Raw genomic sequence first — 19,266 nt, 5'->3', positions numbered from 1 at the left:
GATTTCTACTGTAAATTCCTGTACCTCACAAGATTCTGAAGCTCAACCAACTAAACAGAAAAAAAAAAATAAAATAAAAAAATCTAATTCCCTGTAGCACCACTAAGTGGCGTCAAAGGCAGTCTAAAAGATTGCAGTTTTTTCAAGCCCCTCCTTCATTACCACCACCTTTGAACTTCTAGTAGATATAGGTGGTGAAAAACCAAGCGCACATACATACACACACACACTGCCTCAAATGTCATCCAGTCACAGAAATATATTAAATGGAAGCAACACATTTCATTAACTATATTAATTACAGCTATATGTCATTTTAATCCATTAGTAGTACTGTAGTTTTACAATCAGTTTTAATCCTAGTTTAATTGAACCCAATTTTAAAGTCATAAATTCGGTTTTAGATTACGCGTACCCCTGGTTGGGAATCACTGATGTATTGGCACCCACAAAAAACAAAAACAAGTTTGTCTACAAGCTTTATTGGCTTATATTTCACAATGCATTCCACAGACATTCTTTAGCATATTTTCATCAAAACAGAGTTACAATTTACAATGACCTGCATGAAAAACAGTGCTTGAAATTTGCGAGTTCTTAAAAAGCATTTGCCGTTTCAGGTATTCGATCTATGAGGGCGATGGCGAATTCTGCTAATGCCGGTTGATTCTGACAAGACAAGGTGGTGATGAGACAGGCCTTTATTTTTTTCACTAAACAGCTAAAAACTTCAATGGATATAAAAGGTGTAATATGATGTAACCGATCCCTGTGCGAAATAAAACTGCTACAAGACACTAGAAGCCTCTTTAATGATTTAATTTCCTCAATATTAACAGTTACATCACAACACCACTGTGTTCTATCACGCCAACACAAACAAAAAAAGGCTAAAAACAAAGACTTGAAGGAACTTCGTAACAAAGAATTCACTTTTATCGTACAGTCACCTTCAAACAAGGTGAACACTCACTGACCGAATATTAAACGAAAAGACCTCATCAAATCCTGCCTTCATCAACGTCAGCTCCTCAGACTACATTTTGCAATGGTGCGTATCTACATATTGCAATGGTGCGTATTTCGCAGATATCCATCTGCGTTTCCTTTCAAAATAGATCTAGCTCTCCATGTTTAAAGACAGTGAAGACTCCTTGTGAAAGCAACTGATAAGTGGTTTAAAAAATGATTCAAATTCTCGGTTATGCCAAGATTTCAAACACTGGGGGAGGGGAAAGGTTTACATTGCATCGTCTAAGGCCTTTTTTCTTAAATCAAAACACGATTCTTTCTGTCCATCACATCTCTTGTTCCACCATTAATCACATTTCATGCACAGAAAACAGTCTAACTTTCTTCACTCTGTCTTTGGCTTCGCACCGGGAATCTTGGCCTGGATCCTGGTAATGAGTAAACAAAAAGGAGAAATCATTAGAAGACAGGCCTTTCAAGGGAAGAAATCATTCTGATCGGTCCTGTGACAGACAGGTATAGCCCAACCATGTTCAGATTTTAATCCATTTTACTCTTAGTATTGGCATAGTTACTGCATTTTGGCTATGTAGGCCAGTATACTTGACAGATCAAATGGGCTGTCTAACACCAATACATTTATACTGAGGTTTAGGAGTACAGTTAGGTTTTTGGTAAGGATTGGGGTAGGGTTAGGGCATGGGGTAAGGTTAACCGTGTAACTTACAGTACCTGCATTTAATTACATCTGTAATGTAAATACAATGCAACAACACATACTATATGTGCATTAGTACTTTGTATCAAATGCTTAAGTACAGAGTTGTTAAAGGCACCCAATATAAAGTGGGTTTCCACAGGAACAAAACACTTTATATGGTCTGTATATTGCATTAAACAGAATCAGTCTATAAACTAGATGCATAATTGGACATTCACAATAGTAAAATACTGACATAGTGGCTGGTATTGAGGAAAACAATTCAGGATATAAAAATGCACTTACTTTCCCACAATATCTTTGATTTGCTTGTTCACCAGTCCATAGTAATGGTCAATTTGTGCCTGTATTAGGAGTGACAGAGAAAAATTACAGATTTATGTTGTATATGATCATGGAGGACTCCTATAAATACTTAATGAACCACGACACCTGCCGGAGCCAGAAGCTAGCATTGTCTTTACATGCCAAATAGAAACACAGCAAACGTACCTGATGTTTTTCATAGATGACTGGCCAACTGAAAGCACCAATGAGACCTAAAGGATGACAAAAATATTATCAGGGTGGAAAATAAACTTCACTTAAGACTCCTAATCAGATACATTAAATGTAAGATTGATTTTCTGCCTTTCATACAAGAAAAGTACCACATCATTTTAACTAATACATGGCTTTTTTTGGTTTACAATCTCCAACATACCCAAAATAAGGATGGTGAGACCGTTGAACAAGGCACCAATATAGGTCAGGATCCACATGAGAACTGCAAACTGAAGGTAAAAAGCAATGCATGTGTCAACATACAACTGAATGAGAACTGCCTAGAGGCAACGTTTAGTGACATGTATGAAATGCATTTTTACAAAGCTGCACAGGAAGAGAAAACCTTTAAAGATGACCTCATGACTTGATGGGAACATGGTGATGGGACTTTTGTGCCAATGACTGGTTACATTACATTTAAAAGGCTAATATTGGGAAAATTTGCAATAGGAAACTTTTAAAATAGGACAGTTCATTGAAAACATACACCGAAATCCTAAAAATGCAGGTAAATTAGTAAAATTACATATATTAGCTTATAAAACCAAATAGAACATCACTACATGGTAACTACCAGTTAACCACTTAAGTTTCCCCCCCCCCCATTCGTTTTCCATTACAATTTCAAACACTTTACAGTGCAAGTTTCAGAACCTAAAACTTCCTCCTGCAGTCAAAAATGACTACTTACAAAATCTTTGGATTACTGACACAAGAAAGTTTAATACATTAACCCATGACCACCACATTTACATATCAGCGATGTTGTTGCACACATCTAGGGATGCCACGATGGAAGTTTGTGTTATTTGCAAATTTCTTGGTTGCATAGACCTTTGAATCTCCAAAAAGAACAGGCAGTCAGCATAAGTCATCCATACGACTACACTGGTTAAATTAGAGCGAAACGATCGCTTTTGTTGAGGAAAGATAAATATTTATGTACTTTAACTATAAATCAATCATCACAGAGTCATATGGATGATATTTATGTGACTGCCTGTTCTTTTTGAAGATTCAAAAGGTCTAGTGACCAGAGAGATATTATTCCATGTTTCTTCAAATGTGTTCTACTAAAGACAGAAAGTCTCTACATCTAGGATGGCATGAGGGTGAGTAAATGGGAGTGTTTAAATTTGTGTGTGAACTATACCTTTAAGCAACCATTTGACTGTCAGACATCCCACCATAAAGTATACATGATACTGTCCTTATCTGTACCTAAACACCTCACAAATAAACCTGTGGGTTTACACATATGTAAAAGAAACCTCTGGAAAACTGGTCTGTTTAATTCTGAAAATAAAAAACTTGACCGTTATTGCTGGACCCCAGGAGGGGAGGGGGGAGGGGTAATGCATGATATGACCCTTTCAAAAGGTAGCCATAATGGATTTTTAATAATCTAGTTTTAAATGCCAAAATAATAAATTGCAACCTTTGGGTAAATTTACATTGTAAACAACAGATGCATTCCACTCACTCAAAAAGGAAATAAAGCTACAACTTGAGTGATCTAACAAATGGCAGAGCCCATTTAAAAACCATCAGCACAAATGGTGGCTCGTAATTGGACATCACTCAATATAGCTGCCTGAGCACAGAGCAAGTGAATGCTGGGATGGAATCGACCTCCAGAACTGTGAAAGGGCAGGGGGCATCTGACTGTAACTTTATCTAGACCCCAATAACCTCCGCCCCCCCTGCACGGGGCAGTAAATCTCCTTACACTGATGGTTTGGAATGCTGGGCTGCCCTGCATTTGAGACACAGGTCAATGCGCCAAGAAAAGCCAGGAGGTGCTGATTTAACATTAATGATATTTGCGTGTTTCCATTACGACACAGAGTGACTTACATCGAAAGACATTTAAAAAGTCACGGCAAAATGTTAAGATAAGTGGTCATCCAATATGTGATTTCCAATGGCCTACTCTTAAGCTATTAAATTTGGTCCCCCAATTTTGAATAATTGGTTAGTCTTGGCATACTAGGTTACATTGTCTGCATTTTCACACTAGTTAAACCATTGTCATTTCAGATACCAAGGTGCTAGTTTGCCCCAAATGCCACAAAAAGCAAACTAGATATAACAAAATGTAGCAATATACAGGTCAGACTAAACAAATGCAGCTCTTTGAACGGCTCACTCGACATAATTGGAATGCCCTCAGCATGGCAAACCAGTCATTACAGCAACACACTGGGAGGTGAAAGGAGTAGTCCAGTTATTCATTCACGACCATTCAAACCTGCGGTAAGCCCGATCATGTGACTGGGGTCTAAAACAGGGAATCACATGACTATATACCAGCATTTCATTAAGATTCCTCACAGCCAAGACTTTAAACCCCCTGATCCCCCTTTAAAACCAACATTTAAACCACAGTTTCTGGCAGTGGCGAGAGAGAGAGATAGAAAGAGCGAGAGGCACAATTTCTATACGGTCAAAGCTCAGTCCAAATCCCCTCAGCCTGGACAACAAAGGCTGCTTTGTGGAGTCGTTTGTGACCCTTTCGTGCTACACTTGACCAAACCCACAAACCTGAATGCCAGCCATTCCTACCAAAAACAAATTGGAGGCCAAGGCTCTGTTCAAATTTAATCTAGGTAAAGGTTGACTGCTTTGAATAAGATAAAACGGAATTAGAATAAATAAATACAATTTAAAAAAAAAAAAACTCACTACATAACTGGCACACTTCTATACGTGTTATTTTATAGATTTAATGACTTTTTATTGCTTCTCATTTTAGAGATAGATTTTTTTTGTAACTCTGTAATCTGCAAAAAACAATTATGTTAGTTTGTGGAGGGTTTTAATTCCTCATCATTACACATTATGTATGTTTCACCACAGAGTATACACAACTTCAACTGGTGAATTTACTGTATAGGCTATAAAAAGCATAATTTGGTAAATACTTCCATATAGAGCAGTGTCGGTCATTTCAAAATTAGAGTCCCGCTTGTATTTTTGGCTTGTTTATAGTTAAAACAACAATATGCAGCAAATATGACGTTTTCTAGTTATACTTGTGATTTTGGTTGTACAAAATGTGGGATTTCATTCTTTTTGGACTCTTGTAGTCCCAATGTCTGTGCCCTTCATAGCAAAGAAAAACACAAAAATAATAAAATAAAATGATCAGCCTCTTCAATTACCTCAGTAATCAATATCTGCTAAATCCACTATCAGTCAACCTCTAGTTAAAACTTTTTGATTGTGGTCAGCATTCGTCCTTGCCATGCTTGAATTTAACTTTTAAAAATGCAAGTACTGGAATAAGTGGAAAATCAACTTTTTTGAAAAGTGTTTGTGCTTGTTCTATGCAATTAGCCTGCCTGTGCAAGTCAATTTTCCACATTTCTTTGATGATAGAGATACACACCCCCCGCACAGATGCTCCCTGAACTGCCGGTGTTCATAAAGAGACAGTACGAATTTAGCGGTTGAACAAATTAGTTAACTCCATGTACATACTTGTAAATTGTATAAATGATTTTAACAATGACAACTAGCATAATGGGCAAATTCCAATAAAAAAAATTATCATCCCTATGCTCTGCTCACTCCAAAAGGACAGAGCACCTGATGTGGGCATTCTGTAATGTACCGGTCACTAACAGTCTTGTGGAAGGGTCATGTTTTTGGAAAAGGACAATTTCTTGCAATTTTTCCTCATATGCATCTAGATATCAAATTCCTATGCATAACGGTAAAGCTTACAAATGCACTGTTTTTACCCACAAAGCCTCAGGGGAAAAAAGACAGAAGATTGGAAAATCAATGTTGATGTCCGTTTTGAGTGCATCTTTGGATGCCCCAAATCAAATGAAAGCCTGTGATCTTAAAGGACATAATCTGGATTTTATTTCCATTGTTCTCCTAGAACGAGACCAACCTTGAGCGAGTCCACCAGATCCTCCACCAGAAAGAGCCGTCGCAGCTCCCTGATGCCAGTGTTGATGTGCCCCAGAGTAGCATCACTGTACTTATGGACCATCTCCGTCGGGATTGTGATATCCTTATCCAGATACATCCTGTACAGAGATTGGGGAGGTTTACAACGAGACTCCTACTTTAATATCACATACACACTCTCAACATGAAGACAGCAAACAGAAGACCTTATGCAGCCTTCTAAGATACATAGTTTGGTTTTATTAGTCTAAAAGGGCTGTTCACACGGAATGCCTCCTTGCATTTAAAAAAAAAAGCTAGAGGCACCGCAACGAATAGAACAGAACCCAGGACTCTTTAAACAAACTTTCAAAAGCTGAAGTTCTTTTAACTTAAGATATCTTGGCAAAAATGCAGTACTCTTATAAGAGATACTGAAAAAAAAAGGGAATCGACCGCAAAAAAAACAAAACGCAAATCTGTGTTTGGTGTGAATGGCCCTTCAGGCGTATTTTCGGCCTCCTTTACTCCTGGTAATAAGATGCGCTTTGGGCAATCCGTTTGAAACTGGATGATGCTTAAGCCTGGTCTAAACAGGGTCAAAATGTTATAGATTTGGAGGTAGTCGAACATGTTTGTGACCACATTGGTCAGGTAGTGTAAACGCTCATCCTGTCAAACAGCAGTGCGGTTCCGCTTACTCGCCTGTCAATCAAATAATGTGCAAAAAAATAATGTGCAAAAACTTAAACCTGACCGGTTACATGCGACTTTGAAAAGGAAATAATCACGAGGAGCTCAATGAAAAAAATATTTCATGATGGTTTCGAAGCAAGAGATAATCAATAAAAACACATTACATAAAAGTAATTTTCACATGATATAGGTGCACGCTATTTATATTGAATGCTATTTCGTTGTTAGCTTAGCAACATGCTAACATCAAAATTGCAATCAATTGCGAGCAAAGTACCAGTACCATGTGTGTCGCAAGAAGTTGTTACCCATGTACAGCGCTCCAAATAAGTCACGTATGAGGTTACATTTCAGTTAAAAAGCTGCTATAGAAAGCAGCTCATTAGTTTTCAGAACATAAATTAGAAAGCATATTTTCCTGTTACAGCAAACATCGAAGAGATTTACAGATATTTTGAACTCATAACTTTCAAAAGACTTGGCAAGAATGTTTCAAGTTTTTGTATTCTGCTGCTTTAACTCACAGCAGGGAATTAACATTTTGGCATTAAGTCAAAAATATTGGGTGTAGTTCAAACATAAGCACCTCTTGTAAGCCCTGTAACTAAGCTCTCTTTACATAAAATGGAACAAACTGATTAAAGCAGGGATTATCTCCAATATTTTACATTCAGGCGATGCAAAGAGAACAAAACATGGTGCGCAAGTGTAAGATTAGTGCAATTACAATATGCCTGCACCAGTGTTTTACTATGTAGTGACTGGACTAATTTAACTACACTAAGTAGTTTGAGTGTGGTTCATCTGTTTTCAACACAGTAGCTTTTTTTAGTAACAAGTGGGGCTGGTATACAGATTTCCCTATTTGATTAGGATTCACAAGCTTTCGATTCTCGATTTGATTCCGATTCATATGGGTATATTTCTGTTCAATTGTCCATTTTGCTTACTTGCAAAAGAAAATCTCACAGTTAATGCTCTCAATTTTAAAGTAACCTTCTAAGCAACCCTTCTATGTACAATTTGAAAATATTTACTTCACAAATTAAATTGAATTATTTGATCAAATTGGTCACATTTAGCACTTGAAAATGTTTCAATTTCAGTCCATTGCATAAATTAATGTCTTGAAATTGCATATATTATGTTGCATATATATTTGCATGTACTCTTTTCAGTATTTACATTGATCTGTAGAACGTGTGCGATCAAACCAGTGTGATTACACTAGGCTGGGCTCAGACGTGTATGATCAAACCGGTGTGATCTGCATTCGTGCTGCTGTTTGCCAGCAAAAGAGGGACTCAAGCAGTTGTCAATGAACCAGCTGTACTAAGTTTTTCCACATCACAACATCTTTTTCATATGCTACAAACAGTCAAACAAATCACCAAATAGAAGTATAAAGCCGTTGCCGTCAAAACTAGTCAGTCCACTCGTGCCTTCTACTCTTCTGTCCGTCACTCATTCTTACCACTTCCGGTGCTGGGAAAGTGGAAGGGCTAGATTTATAGAACCTTCTATGCTTCGATCACAAACTAAGAATCTCATGCTGCTTTGCAGTGTAAACAATATGGCGGTGCGCATATGCATATATATATATATATATATATAACAAGGGCATATAACAAGGGATGATGTGCATAATTTCTTTAGTGCATCCATGTGTTATTAGAATTAAAGGTTTCATTTATGTTGTCGTTTTTAAAACAACTGACTGTAAAAACAGAGATGGTATTAAGAGACATTATTTATTGAGTTAAGGATTTGGGAATCTCTTCTTTGGGCTCACAGATAAGAGTTGAAAATCTTTTACTCTCAACATGCAGTGAAAGGACCTCTGTGCTAATAACTTCACTATACTAAATCACTGCGGAGTAAAATATAAACATTTTCTATCCAGTGGCTAATCAGATTTTTGTCACAGTGTGAGATTTGGCTGCACATGCTAGTGATTTACTTGCATTATAAAGGGTTGCCCAAAGATCAATATCAAGATGTCCACCACTGCTAAGTCAATGAGGAGGAAGAGCACAGTGATGAAATGAGAGATGAGAACACAACCAAAGTTTAAATGAAGATTACGATGTGTCAGAAAATGTAGATTTTTACCCAGCCCTAGTAACAAGCTACATTTATTAACCAGTAGCAATGTAGTGCGATACGTTTTTTCCTTGTAGATCCAAACGAACCGATACAATAATCAAAAATACACTCCCAAAATGTCCATTCTCTCAAATAAATTGGGATTCTCTCAAATAAATTGGGATTCAGTCTGATTCATTATTCAACATTACAAGTCATGTAATTCGATACAAATTTTAAATCGATTGACACCCCTAATTTTAACATGGAAAATAACATCACTAAAAATACAGTTTCAATGGGTGTTCTCACTTGAAGGGGTGTCCATCCGCCGACTTCTGAATGGCCTGTAAAATCCCCTTGTATATCCTGAAGGAGATGGTGACAGACAGCAGAGCGAGTGCGATGTAGGAGCAGACACTGATAATACTACACACGCTGAGGGACAACAGCAGGAACAGACTGGCTCCAAACACCACCCCCGTCCTCTGCAGATCTCGCCAATACAGCAGGTCCACCACTGCTAAGTCAAAGAGAAGGAAGAGCACAGTGATGAGATGAGAACACACCCCAAGAGTAAGATGCTGCAACTTCCTGGTTTAATACAAAAAACAATGAGCACGTTTACTTGAACATTAAAAATCTGATTCATATCAGAACTTGGGACACATTTCAATTATGCATGCATCATATTAGTCACTATTCTGGTTTGTATAAGTCTGAAGACAAAGATTCAAGGGTCTACTGACAGTAGATTTCAGAACTGATAAGCCAAATGTCCACTTCTGATAACGTATTAATCATGCAGTTGACAAATGCCAATTATCTCCAGATGCCCAAATATTTGTCAATTAATCAGCCTGTTCAATATATTGACCCATTGCTAATTGCAATAAATGGCAAGAGCTATTGTGTAAAATATTTAGTAAATGGGAATATTTCAATAGCTATTAAGTATGTATGCATATTTTTTCTGTAGATATAAAGCCTTAGCCTGAAAATGAAACCATGCATTTTTCAAGAATAAACACTGACAAGCATTGAAGTCTGCTTTAGGTTGTCGTTTTAATATACACATCCAAACGCCCTTCTGAAAGAGAAATGACGAGGCACACACCAAACCAGGCAATAACGCCAAGTTTCATAGGATGATCATGTTTAGCAAAGTTCATTTGGAACTAACTTAGGCCGTTCTTGCTTGAGGGAGGATAAAAATAGGACAGAAACCTCAAACATTGACCCTATGCAGAGGTTCAGTGATTAAACTAATCTCTAATGTGTGCCAACATAGAGATCAGAGTTCTTATCCCACTGCATTTCTAAAGTTGAACATCTTCCATCCAAATGCCAAAGCATTTAATCAATAATTCAAAAGCACGTGGGTTTGTTCAGCAGACAAAGCTTTTCCGCGTGTTCTCGGCCTTTTCAAAACCATAGGCAATAAAAATAAAATTTAACATCATGGTTTTCATCCTAAATGGTCCCTAATGCAACTGAAACAGACATTAACTTCACATATGTTTATATAAACATAAATAACACATACATATATTAAATATATATTGAAGCAATATCACCAGAGCAAGAGTGCGATATGGCCCTTCATAAGCACTGCTATGAATCGGCCGTAGGTAATTACAGCAGTGCTGATGTAAGGCCATATAGCACGATTACGAGTGTGATATTGCTTATACAACAGTTAAATGAACAAGTACATTTAAAAAAAAAAAAAAAAAAACACGAGTATGGTCATAAAAATGCATTTGTGCATGGAACTACTTATGCGACCGATCAGAATCTGCGGTTGCTGGTTCAAAACAACTGATGCCTCCAAGACTTGGTTAGTATTCAAAAAGTTCACTTCAGAAATAGCATCATGGCTTGTGCTGTTTCTAACAAGTTATTGGATAAACAAGGATAGATGGCTGGGTGTGTGCGTGTGCAATCACCTGTTGCCACACCCAATCAGTGATGGTGTCAGCTGTAACAGTGGAAAAAAAGACATCCCAGAAGGGGTATTCCTCTCTATTTCATGGTAGCCGGTCCGCAGTAAATCAGTCGGTTGTCTCTCTCAGCATGAGCCTTAATCCTGAAGTTGTCCGTTTCAAGCCGTTTAAAGCCATTTCCTAGTTTTGGTAATGTATTAGTAATAAGAGTGTTCACGGAGTGCAGTTCTATGTACGGATTCACTTTACGTCACCAACTGGCTCATATTACACACACATAAATTATCTTTTGCCACCACCTGCTGGCTAACATATGTAATTTCAAAAATAAAGCCAGTAACTTCTAACAGATACACTTAAGTTTAGAACAGCATGAACGCGGAGTGCTACACACTTATCATTTATACAAATAAACTGTGGTGAATGGAGAAGGTATGCAATTAAAAGATAAGTGACCGACAGACATACGGACTAACTAACCAACCTTGTTTGGAATCAATCACGTTCATCTGCGATCAGACAACCTGGGACATGAACAAAGTTCGCAACACAAATGACATATTCGGCTTCCCGTAGAGCTGTACGATTTCAAAACAAAGGTCTCTTAGTAAGCCATAGCAATGGCAAAAATGGAGAGTGGAGTTAGCACAGACCTATTATTTCCAAATAAACAAAACAAGAGGTTCCAAATTGACAAAATTAGGCTAAACGCATGTCTCGATACAAAGCGTGTTCATACAGTTTTTTTTACCATTTGCTCCAACAGCAAAAATAAATAAAATAGACAATTACATCACCATCTGTGAAATGGGTCCAGTTTGGTATGTATTGCTAATAAAGAGTGATAAGATGTACACACAATTGCTGAATTTAACCCTTGTATTGTGTAGTGTTCGTTTGTACCCAACACTTTTCGTGTGTCCAGTCAAAAATGACCGGCCCAATAAGATTGATAATAAATTCTCATATTATCCCAATATACTGAATTATACATGTTTGTTGTTTTTAGTAATTATGACGTATTTTTGAACACGTTTAAAAAAAAAACATTTATTGATAGGATTCATTGAACGAAGCTTATACAGGCCTAGTGGAGGGCACTCCCTGCAGAATTCTTTTACTATGCATATAGCTGATCCTACCGATTCAATTTGCTGACAAATTAGAACTGTTTGATCTAATCTGCCAATTTGTTATCTCAACTATATTGAGAGTTGGTAAAAACATAAAAGTTGAGATAGCCATGCGTTATATATACTTGAAAATGTCTCATTTAGAAAAATGCAATGAGCAAATTGTTTTAGTGTATGAAATTCCCACTGACACACAACTATAATAAAAAAGGAGTGTCTGTCACGTTTTTCCCCATTATAACTTCCTGAAACATGCATATACAGGCAATGACATATTGTAACTTCCAGTAGACTATCCCAATTAAAACTAGCCCAAACACAACATAAGATAAGTAGATCTTAATATATTCCTCACAGTGTACATGGAAAGACGATGCACAAAAAGGCATTGTATTCGTGCACAGGATTTTGTGTGTGGAAAAACATCCATATATCTGCTCATCTAAAGGACTGGGATACTACGGAACACTTAATATTTCTGTATTTTGCAGTCTAATCCATTCATTTCCAATGGCTGGTCATTTTTGGCCCTGAACACTACAGGTGTAACAAAGTTAAATAAAACCAATAAAATGTAAAGAAACTGGTCAATCTTATTTGTGTGTTTTCAGAAGTCAAGGAATTTGATTCCAACTGGATTAAGTAAAAATAAAATTAGTAAAAAATAATAGTTGTCGGATCAAAATGACCAGAACACAACATAAGTGTTAAATGAACAATGTTTTCCTGAAAATTCAGTTACATTCAGTTATAATTCATATTGAAGATGGAAGTGGTTGACCGATATCTACATCTCTAGAGAGCAGGGTGGCTGATATACTGTATAATGCCAATAATACAATTTAGAGATGGATTTATAAGATGTAGCCTACACAAAATATGAATTGAATATTTAAAAACAAAAAAAAAAACAATATATATATATATATATATAAAAAGCTAAATGTGTGCACTATTGACAAGGATGTCAGTAGATTTAAAAAAATTGATGACTAAACTGGTTTTAAATGGAAAGTTTGTCAAAAGAAAATGGGTCTCATTTACTTAGCGTCACACCATCCCAGATGTGTATGACATTTGTTCTTCTGTAGAACACAAACGAAGATTTTTTGAAGAATATCTCCGCTCTATAGGTCAATAAAACGCAAGTGAATGGGGACCAAAACTTCGAAGCTCCAAAAAGCAGGATATGAGTAATCCATAAGACTGCAACGGTTTAATCCATGTCTTCAGAAGCAATCAAGTACATTTGGTTGAGACCACACAAAAATGTTACTCCTTGTTCACTATAAACCTTGCAATTGTAGTCTTTAGATACGATCATGATTTCAAGCTCAATTACACTTCCTAGTGCTTTATGTATGCAAGAGGCTAGATGGCCCAGGAAGTGCAAGTGTCGATAAATCTTGACATCAGCAGTATCGCCAGGGAGAACGCTGATGTCAAGATTTATAGCGAAAAAGATTAGATATTTTGGTCTGTTCTCTCCCAAAACAAACTGGATAACTTCAGAAGATACTAGAGTCATGTGGATTACTTTTATACTGTCTTTAGAGCTTCAATGTTTTGGTCACCATTCACTTGCGTTTTATTGACCTATAGAGCGGAGATATTCTTCTAAAAACACTTTGCTTGTATTCTGCAGAAGAAAGTCATACACGGGACAGGAGTCTATTTAGAAAATATGGTAAGCCATATTTAAGGTTTAAACAAGTTTAGATGATATAATTTTTTGAAGATTTAACACTTCATTACCTGTTCCCACCTTGATTTGACAATCTGTGCCAGAAACCCACCCAAGCTTTAAAAAAAAAAAACATCTCTAATGAACAAAGTGTTTAAAACACACACACACAAAATTATATATGACATTAGCAACAAATTGTTGCAATTAAATATCCCCTCACATAAAAGGAAAATTTTTGTGTATCGCAGATTTCTAATATATTTCAAAATACACTGAAATCATATGTTGTCCGTATAACATTTTGTGCAGCACACAGGCAGTTTGCCAAGAGAAGTCTTTGGCAGAGGGATAAATGCTTGCCGTTGCAATATGCTTGTAATCAAGACACCCCAGGCCATTTACTGAGCGCAACTAGAATGTTCTCTCCCCCAAGCACATATGCAAGCAAGACCAAAAAATGCAGCAAAAGCTTTACCTAACAAAGGCCATGGACAAGGTAGGCAGAAAACTAGCTTTTAAAAGTCCAGTTGCAGGCAGAATTAGGGCAAAACAAGCATGTACCCTGTTTTTTCCAGTGATTAAAATCCATCCCTAAGGTTGTCGTTGGAGTCGTGTTATCTGAATTGGGCTCCATCAGTCATATATTCCAAGTCAGGAGTCTGAAGAGGTGGTTTGGGGTGAGGAAGGAGGTGTGAGCCTCTGGCTGGGGCAGGACAGGACTGAAGATTGGAGAGAGACGCTATGGCTGTCCTAGCAAAGCTGCCTGATCACGTTCTGCAAAGGCCAGCACTGCTGAAGTCAGCTGACCACATTCAAAAGGTGTTGAACATGGCGTTCCAGAGGTAGTAACATGAGGTTTTAGCACAACATTAGCTGCAAAACAACTATGAAGTTGGTCCAGTCTTGGTTTAACTAGGACACAGGCTTTTAGAAGACATTTGACTGCTTTTGCTGATTGTGTTTTTTTTTTAAGACCGGTGCTTCAGAAAGAAAAGTTTGTTCATGTAAATTAAATTAATAGCTCAACCACCCAAAAATGCAAATTGTGTCACTATTTGCTCACTGTCATGTTATTCCAAACCGGTTTACTTTTGGTTACAAAACTTTGTAAGTACGTTTGGCAACTATGATGAACTTGTCAATGTGCCGTATTTTTAGCTTTTTCAGAGCTTTCAGTAATACTGTAATGAAGCGTGTAATGACTTCAAAAAGCTTGGAAAATGTCACATGAGTCTTAAAGGGATAGTTCACCCAAATTCTCTCATTTACTCACACTCATGCCATGCCAGATGTGTATTCCTTTCTTCTGCTGAACAAAAGTGTTTTAGAAGAATATCTCAGCATTGTAGGTCCATACAATGCAAGTGAATGGTGGCCAGAATTTGAAAGGTCAAAAAGCACAAAGGCAGCATAAAAGTAATTCATACTACTATAGTGGACAAAAACAGGTCTTCAGAAGTGATATGATAAGCATGTTTGAGAAACAGATCAATATTTATGTCCTTTTTTTATTATAAATTCTCCTCCCTGCGCAGTAGGTGGCAGTATGCGAATCGCCAAAAACGTAAATAATGTAAAAGTGAAGATTTATAAATAAAATTTAAAAAAATGCTTAAATACTGGTCTGTTTCTCACCCACACTTAACAAACCGCTCCTGAAGATATTGATTTAACCACTGAATTCATACGGATAACATTTTAGTTTCCTTTGTGATATTTGGACATTCAAATATCTGCCCAGCATTCACTTGCATTGTATGGACCTGCAGAGCTGAGATATTCTTCTAAAAAAGTCTTCATTTGTGTCAGCAGACAAGTTAGTTAAGAAGCAGTTAAGAAACACATAACATACCCACATGCCATCTCAGATGTGGAAGTAAATTAATTTTCATTTTTGATTGAACTATCCCTTTAAAAGACAACTTATTGTGCTTCGTTTTTTTGTACTTTTTTTGGTAGCTGTGGTCACCGTGAACTGTCCTTTTATGGAAAAGATCTGGATTAAGATAAGTTTTAAGATTAAATTGTCTCCTTTGTGATCCACAGAAAATAAAATGCCAGCATATATGTTTTGAATGACACGGGTGAGTAAATAAATGTCAGAATTCTCATTTATATGTGAACTATTCCTCTTAAAATGTAGCAGGTTGGTATTCTAACATGGTCTTGTGAGTCCACAACTGATTTATGCAAACAGTTCGGTCATAGTGTTCTCCTGAAAGTAAAGGACACTTCTCAGTAAACTTGGTCATTTACTGAACTACTGACCTTTGCATGGTGTATTATTTACACAAATGGAAGTAAACATTATACATGGTGTTTGTACTCTATAACAAATGGCTTAATGGGTTTTTTATTTTAGATTAATTTACGTCACAAAAACTGCAAAGTGTCTCAAGGTTTGTGTTGCACCTCCACACGGATTCCACAAAGTGGTGGTAAATGGACAAGTGACGTAAAAACATTTGAAAATGTCTCATTTATCAATTTCATAAAGCTTTTCATACAGTCCGTAACTAATCCAACATATTTTATAATCAATTTATATCCCATTTCTAATAAGAGTCTGTGGCAGGGCGGAGGGCGGGGGCGGGTCGTGATCCTACACACCCGGTCCCGTATTAGGCTAATTATGCCTCCGTGAGGTTTAAAGGCTGACTGCAGAGGGCCGTGCGGGAGAGAGAGATCGTTAGTGGACATGTCCGTCATGTGTGTTTGTGTCTTTGTTTTAAGTTTACCATTAAACTATCATTTATATTATCAAGCCGGTTCTCGCCTCCTATTATCGGAACGACATTGGTCCGACGCCTGACGGAGGCGGATCTCGAGAGCAGTCCTCGCAGCCCCTGGCCGAGCGGAACAGCCGCGCCGTCTGCCTGGGGACTAGAAGGGTCTCCCGCCACCTGAGCAGACGATCTCTCGCCCAGGCGGTCGGCAGTGAGCTCCTCCCGCCGCGCTCGAGCGATCTTAAACCCGCTGCGTTCAGCGGCGGTAGGCGACTCCTCCGCCGCTGGCAGCGGCCCTGAATGCTCCAGGCGGTCGGCTAGGAGCACCTCCTGCCTCGCGTCGGGCGGCCATCGCCCTCGCTCAGGTGGCTGGGACTCCTCAGTCCCCGGCAGATGGCGCGGCTGCTCCGTCTGGGGTGGGCGGTGGCGAGAACTCTACTACAGTATCCTCCTCCTTCCGGGTTTCGGCACCAATGTAGCGTATTCAATGGAAAGGAGGCGAGAACCGGCTTGATAATATAAATGATAGTTTAATGGTAAACTTAACACATGACGGACATGTCCACTAACGATCTCTCTCTCTCCCGCACGGCCCTCTGCAGTCAGCCTTTAAACCTCACGGAGGCATAATTAGCCTAATACGGGACCGGGTGTGTAGGATCACGACCCGGCCCTGCCCTCCGCCCTGCCACAGAGTCATTTTTAAACCTTTGACAAATACTACAAATACTTGACTAAGCATCATTAACCCTTGAGTCAATTTAAAAAAATAATAATAAAAAAATGTAAGGAACAAATTTCCACATCATAAAACTGCCATCATTTTATATATTAATAATATTTTCCACGAGTTTATTTTTTAAACCAACATCAGTCATAACTACCAAACATACAGATACACATTTTCAGGACTTTAACCCTTTAAATGCCAGTTTGTTTACATAACACACATACACACAGCATGTACTCTGACATCTATACAAACACACCCACACAATTTTTGCTGCATCATTTATTCAACTGGCCTGCAGTGTTCTAAATACAGCAAATGGAAAATAGGAAGAAAAAAAAAAAAAAGAAAAAAAAAAAAAAAAAGTATTTGCTCCATAGGCTACACATGAGAAAAATGGCGCCATCTGTTGGAAAATATTAAAACTTTACATTTTGAAACCAGGGATCAGGAATGAAAAGAATAATATAATAGGAATTCATTATTTTATGCTTTAATGGCACTGGGATCAAATATTGCGATTTTAATGGGTTTCAATGGGGACAGTTTTGTCCTTAAGGAGTGTAACTATTTTGTGTTCACAGTATATTATAGATGTATTATAGGAACTGAGGTTGAACTATCAAAATCGCCCAAAAAACACACCTTTGGCAAAATGTATGACGTTAGCATTAACACGAAGATCGCACAAGGGTTAATAAACACACTTGTCAGATAATTTTACCATTAAAAACCTAAACCACGTGTAGCATATAGGAAAAGTCACTCCGTTGTTATTAATCCATGAAAAATGTGAATCATTTAAACGGATCTGACGTCATTTTCTATTCGTGATGGCTAGACACTTGGCTTATATGTATTTAAAAAAAAAAAAAAAAAAAAAACTTGGCTTATATGTTGATGGACCATTTTAATTGGTTAGATCACTTACTGTACCGACCACCAATTGCAATACATATACATTTTAAAATGCCCAGTTCAAATGCACATAGTACTTACATGAAGTTTTAGATTCAGGTTTAGATGGTGTGACTGTTGTTTTTTCTTCTTTTTCCTCTGTTTTCGTCTGTTTTGTTGTTGCATCACCAAATGCACTGATCGGTGCTGGTGTCACCGCTTCTGGTTTTGGATCAGAGGTGGTTGTTGATGGTTCTGGCTGCTTTAAGTCCAACAGTGGCTCCTCGGTACGTCGCAGTGTGGACCGGTGCCTCTCGATCGCATCTTTCGCTCCTCCGGCCAGATCTAAAATATCATCCTCCTCTTGTACATGTGCCGCTGCTTCTCTGCTCAAATCCACCAGCGAGTTCACGTGCTGATCTCTTTCGAATTTTTGATCTTCATTCTGAACGCCGTAAGAAGGTGTCGTGGAGCTTATTTCCATATGATCATCCATGGTTAAGGATAAATGTATGTGGTTAGGTAAAAATAACTGCTTCAAAAAGTGTCCTCACGCGAGCTCTTATCGATTTGAGTGTTTGATTCACGCAAATATGTTTTCAAAGCTACGCATGAACGCTTCCGGGTTCAACACGGGCCTTACTAGACGCTTAGTTGCGGAAAGTGCATGTGCATTTATGCAACTTTTTTATTGGCTGAGCAGAGAGGGCGGCTTGGTCACGCCCAATCTCTTCATTTCGTTCCTCTTTAAGGGAGGTTCAAGAACGTGAGCGACTATTTTTATTGGCTGACCGATGAAAGGGGCGGAAATGCCCCGCCCACATGTCCACTCCCTGAGTGAAGGGCGAAGTATGTGAAAAATGGCTGAGCTGACTGATGCTTTGATATTTTTATCAACATTTCAACACTCAAAGTGAGTTGAAAATTGTGTCAATGCAATGGCACAATAAGCAGTCCGAGCATCAGGGAACTGATGTAATGATTTTTTTTCTTTACAAATGAATGAATAAATAGAGAAGTGTGGGCTAATATGTCTTTTGACATATTTATCCATTTAAAAAAAAATTCCCATTAGAAACTTTCAATTTATCTGCACCGAAAAGCAATTTAGCATTGACATTCAGACTAATCTGAACTGATCTTGCTACATGCATACAGTGCATCCATATGGCTATGAACAAATGTACAGTATATTAGGAAATTAGTTTGCAATGTTGAGAACAG

At 37.8% G+C, this 19,266-nt stretch overlaps 1 protein-coding gene across 4 annotated transcripts; it reads right to left on the bottom strand.

Moving 5' to 3' along the window:
• Nucleotides 1-234: 234 nt before the first annotated feature.
• On the bottom strand, nucleotides 235-18,702 carry LOC127646681 (reticulon-1-A-like). Of its 4 annotated transcripts, none has more exons than XM_052130485.1 (7): nucleotides 18,145-18,702; nucleotides 9,236-9,446; nucleotides 6,144-6,282; nucleotides 2,397-2,466; nucleotides 2,186-2,232; nucleotides 1,979-2,037; nucleotides 235-1,400 (listed from the first exon to the last, which is right to left on the bottom strand). In XM_052130485.1, exons 1-7 carry the CDS (start codon nucleotides 18,536-18,538, stop codon nucleotides 1,358-1,360), a joined length of 963 nt encoding a protein of 320 aa, XP_051986445.1. In that variant the 5' UTR covers nucleotides 18,539-18,702; the 3' UTR covers nucleotides 235-1,357. The 4 variants fall into 4 exon arrangements, with proteins under 4 accessions (XP_051986445.1, XP_051986446.1, XP_051986447.1 ...); XM_052130486.1 differs by having other exon boundaries at nucleotides 238-1,400; nucleotides 9,236-9,443; nucleotides 18,145-18,701; XM_052130487.1 differs by lacking the exon at nucleotides 18,145-18,702 and adding an exon at nucleotides 14,251-14,455 and having other exon boundaries at nucleotides 244-1,400.
• Between the last annotated feature and the right edge of the window lie 564 nt (nucleotides 18,703-19,266).

Source organism: Xyrauchen texanus, chromosome 7, assembly GCF_025860055.1.
Source record: "Xyrauchen texanus isolate HMW12.3.18 chromosome 7, RBS_HiC_50CHRs, whole genome shotgun sequence".
Classification (NCBI taxonomy): domain Eukaryota; kingdom Metazoa; phylum Chordata; class Actinopteri; order Cypriniformes; family Catostomidae; genus Xyrauchen; species Xyrauchen texanus.
Note: the sequence above shows the minus strand (reverse complement) of the source record. Positions and strands in the feature narration are given on the sequence as shown.

Excerpts from the sequence above, each read along its gene's own strand:
- LOC127646681 (XM_052130485.1), bottom strand. The coding sequence starts at position 18,538 with ATGGATGATCATATGGAAATAAGCTCCACGACACCTTCTTACGGCGTT. Across the intron at positions 6,283-9,235 it reads GCGGATGGACACCCCTTCAA|GATGTATCTGGATAAGGATA; the intron begins GTGAGAACACCC and ends ATCTCTGTACAG. Across the intron at positions 2,233-2,396 it reads TCTCACCATCCTTATTTTGG|GTCTCATTGGTGCTTTCAGT; the intron begins GTATGTTGGAGA and ends GTCATCCTTTAG.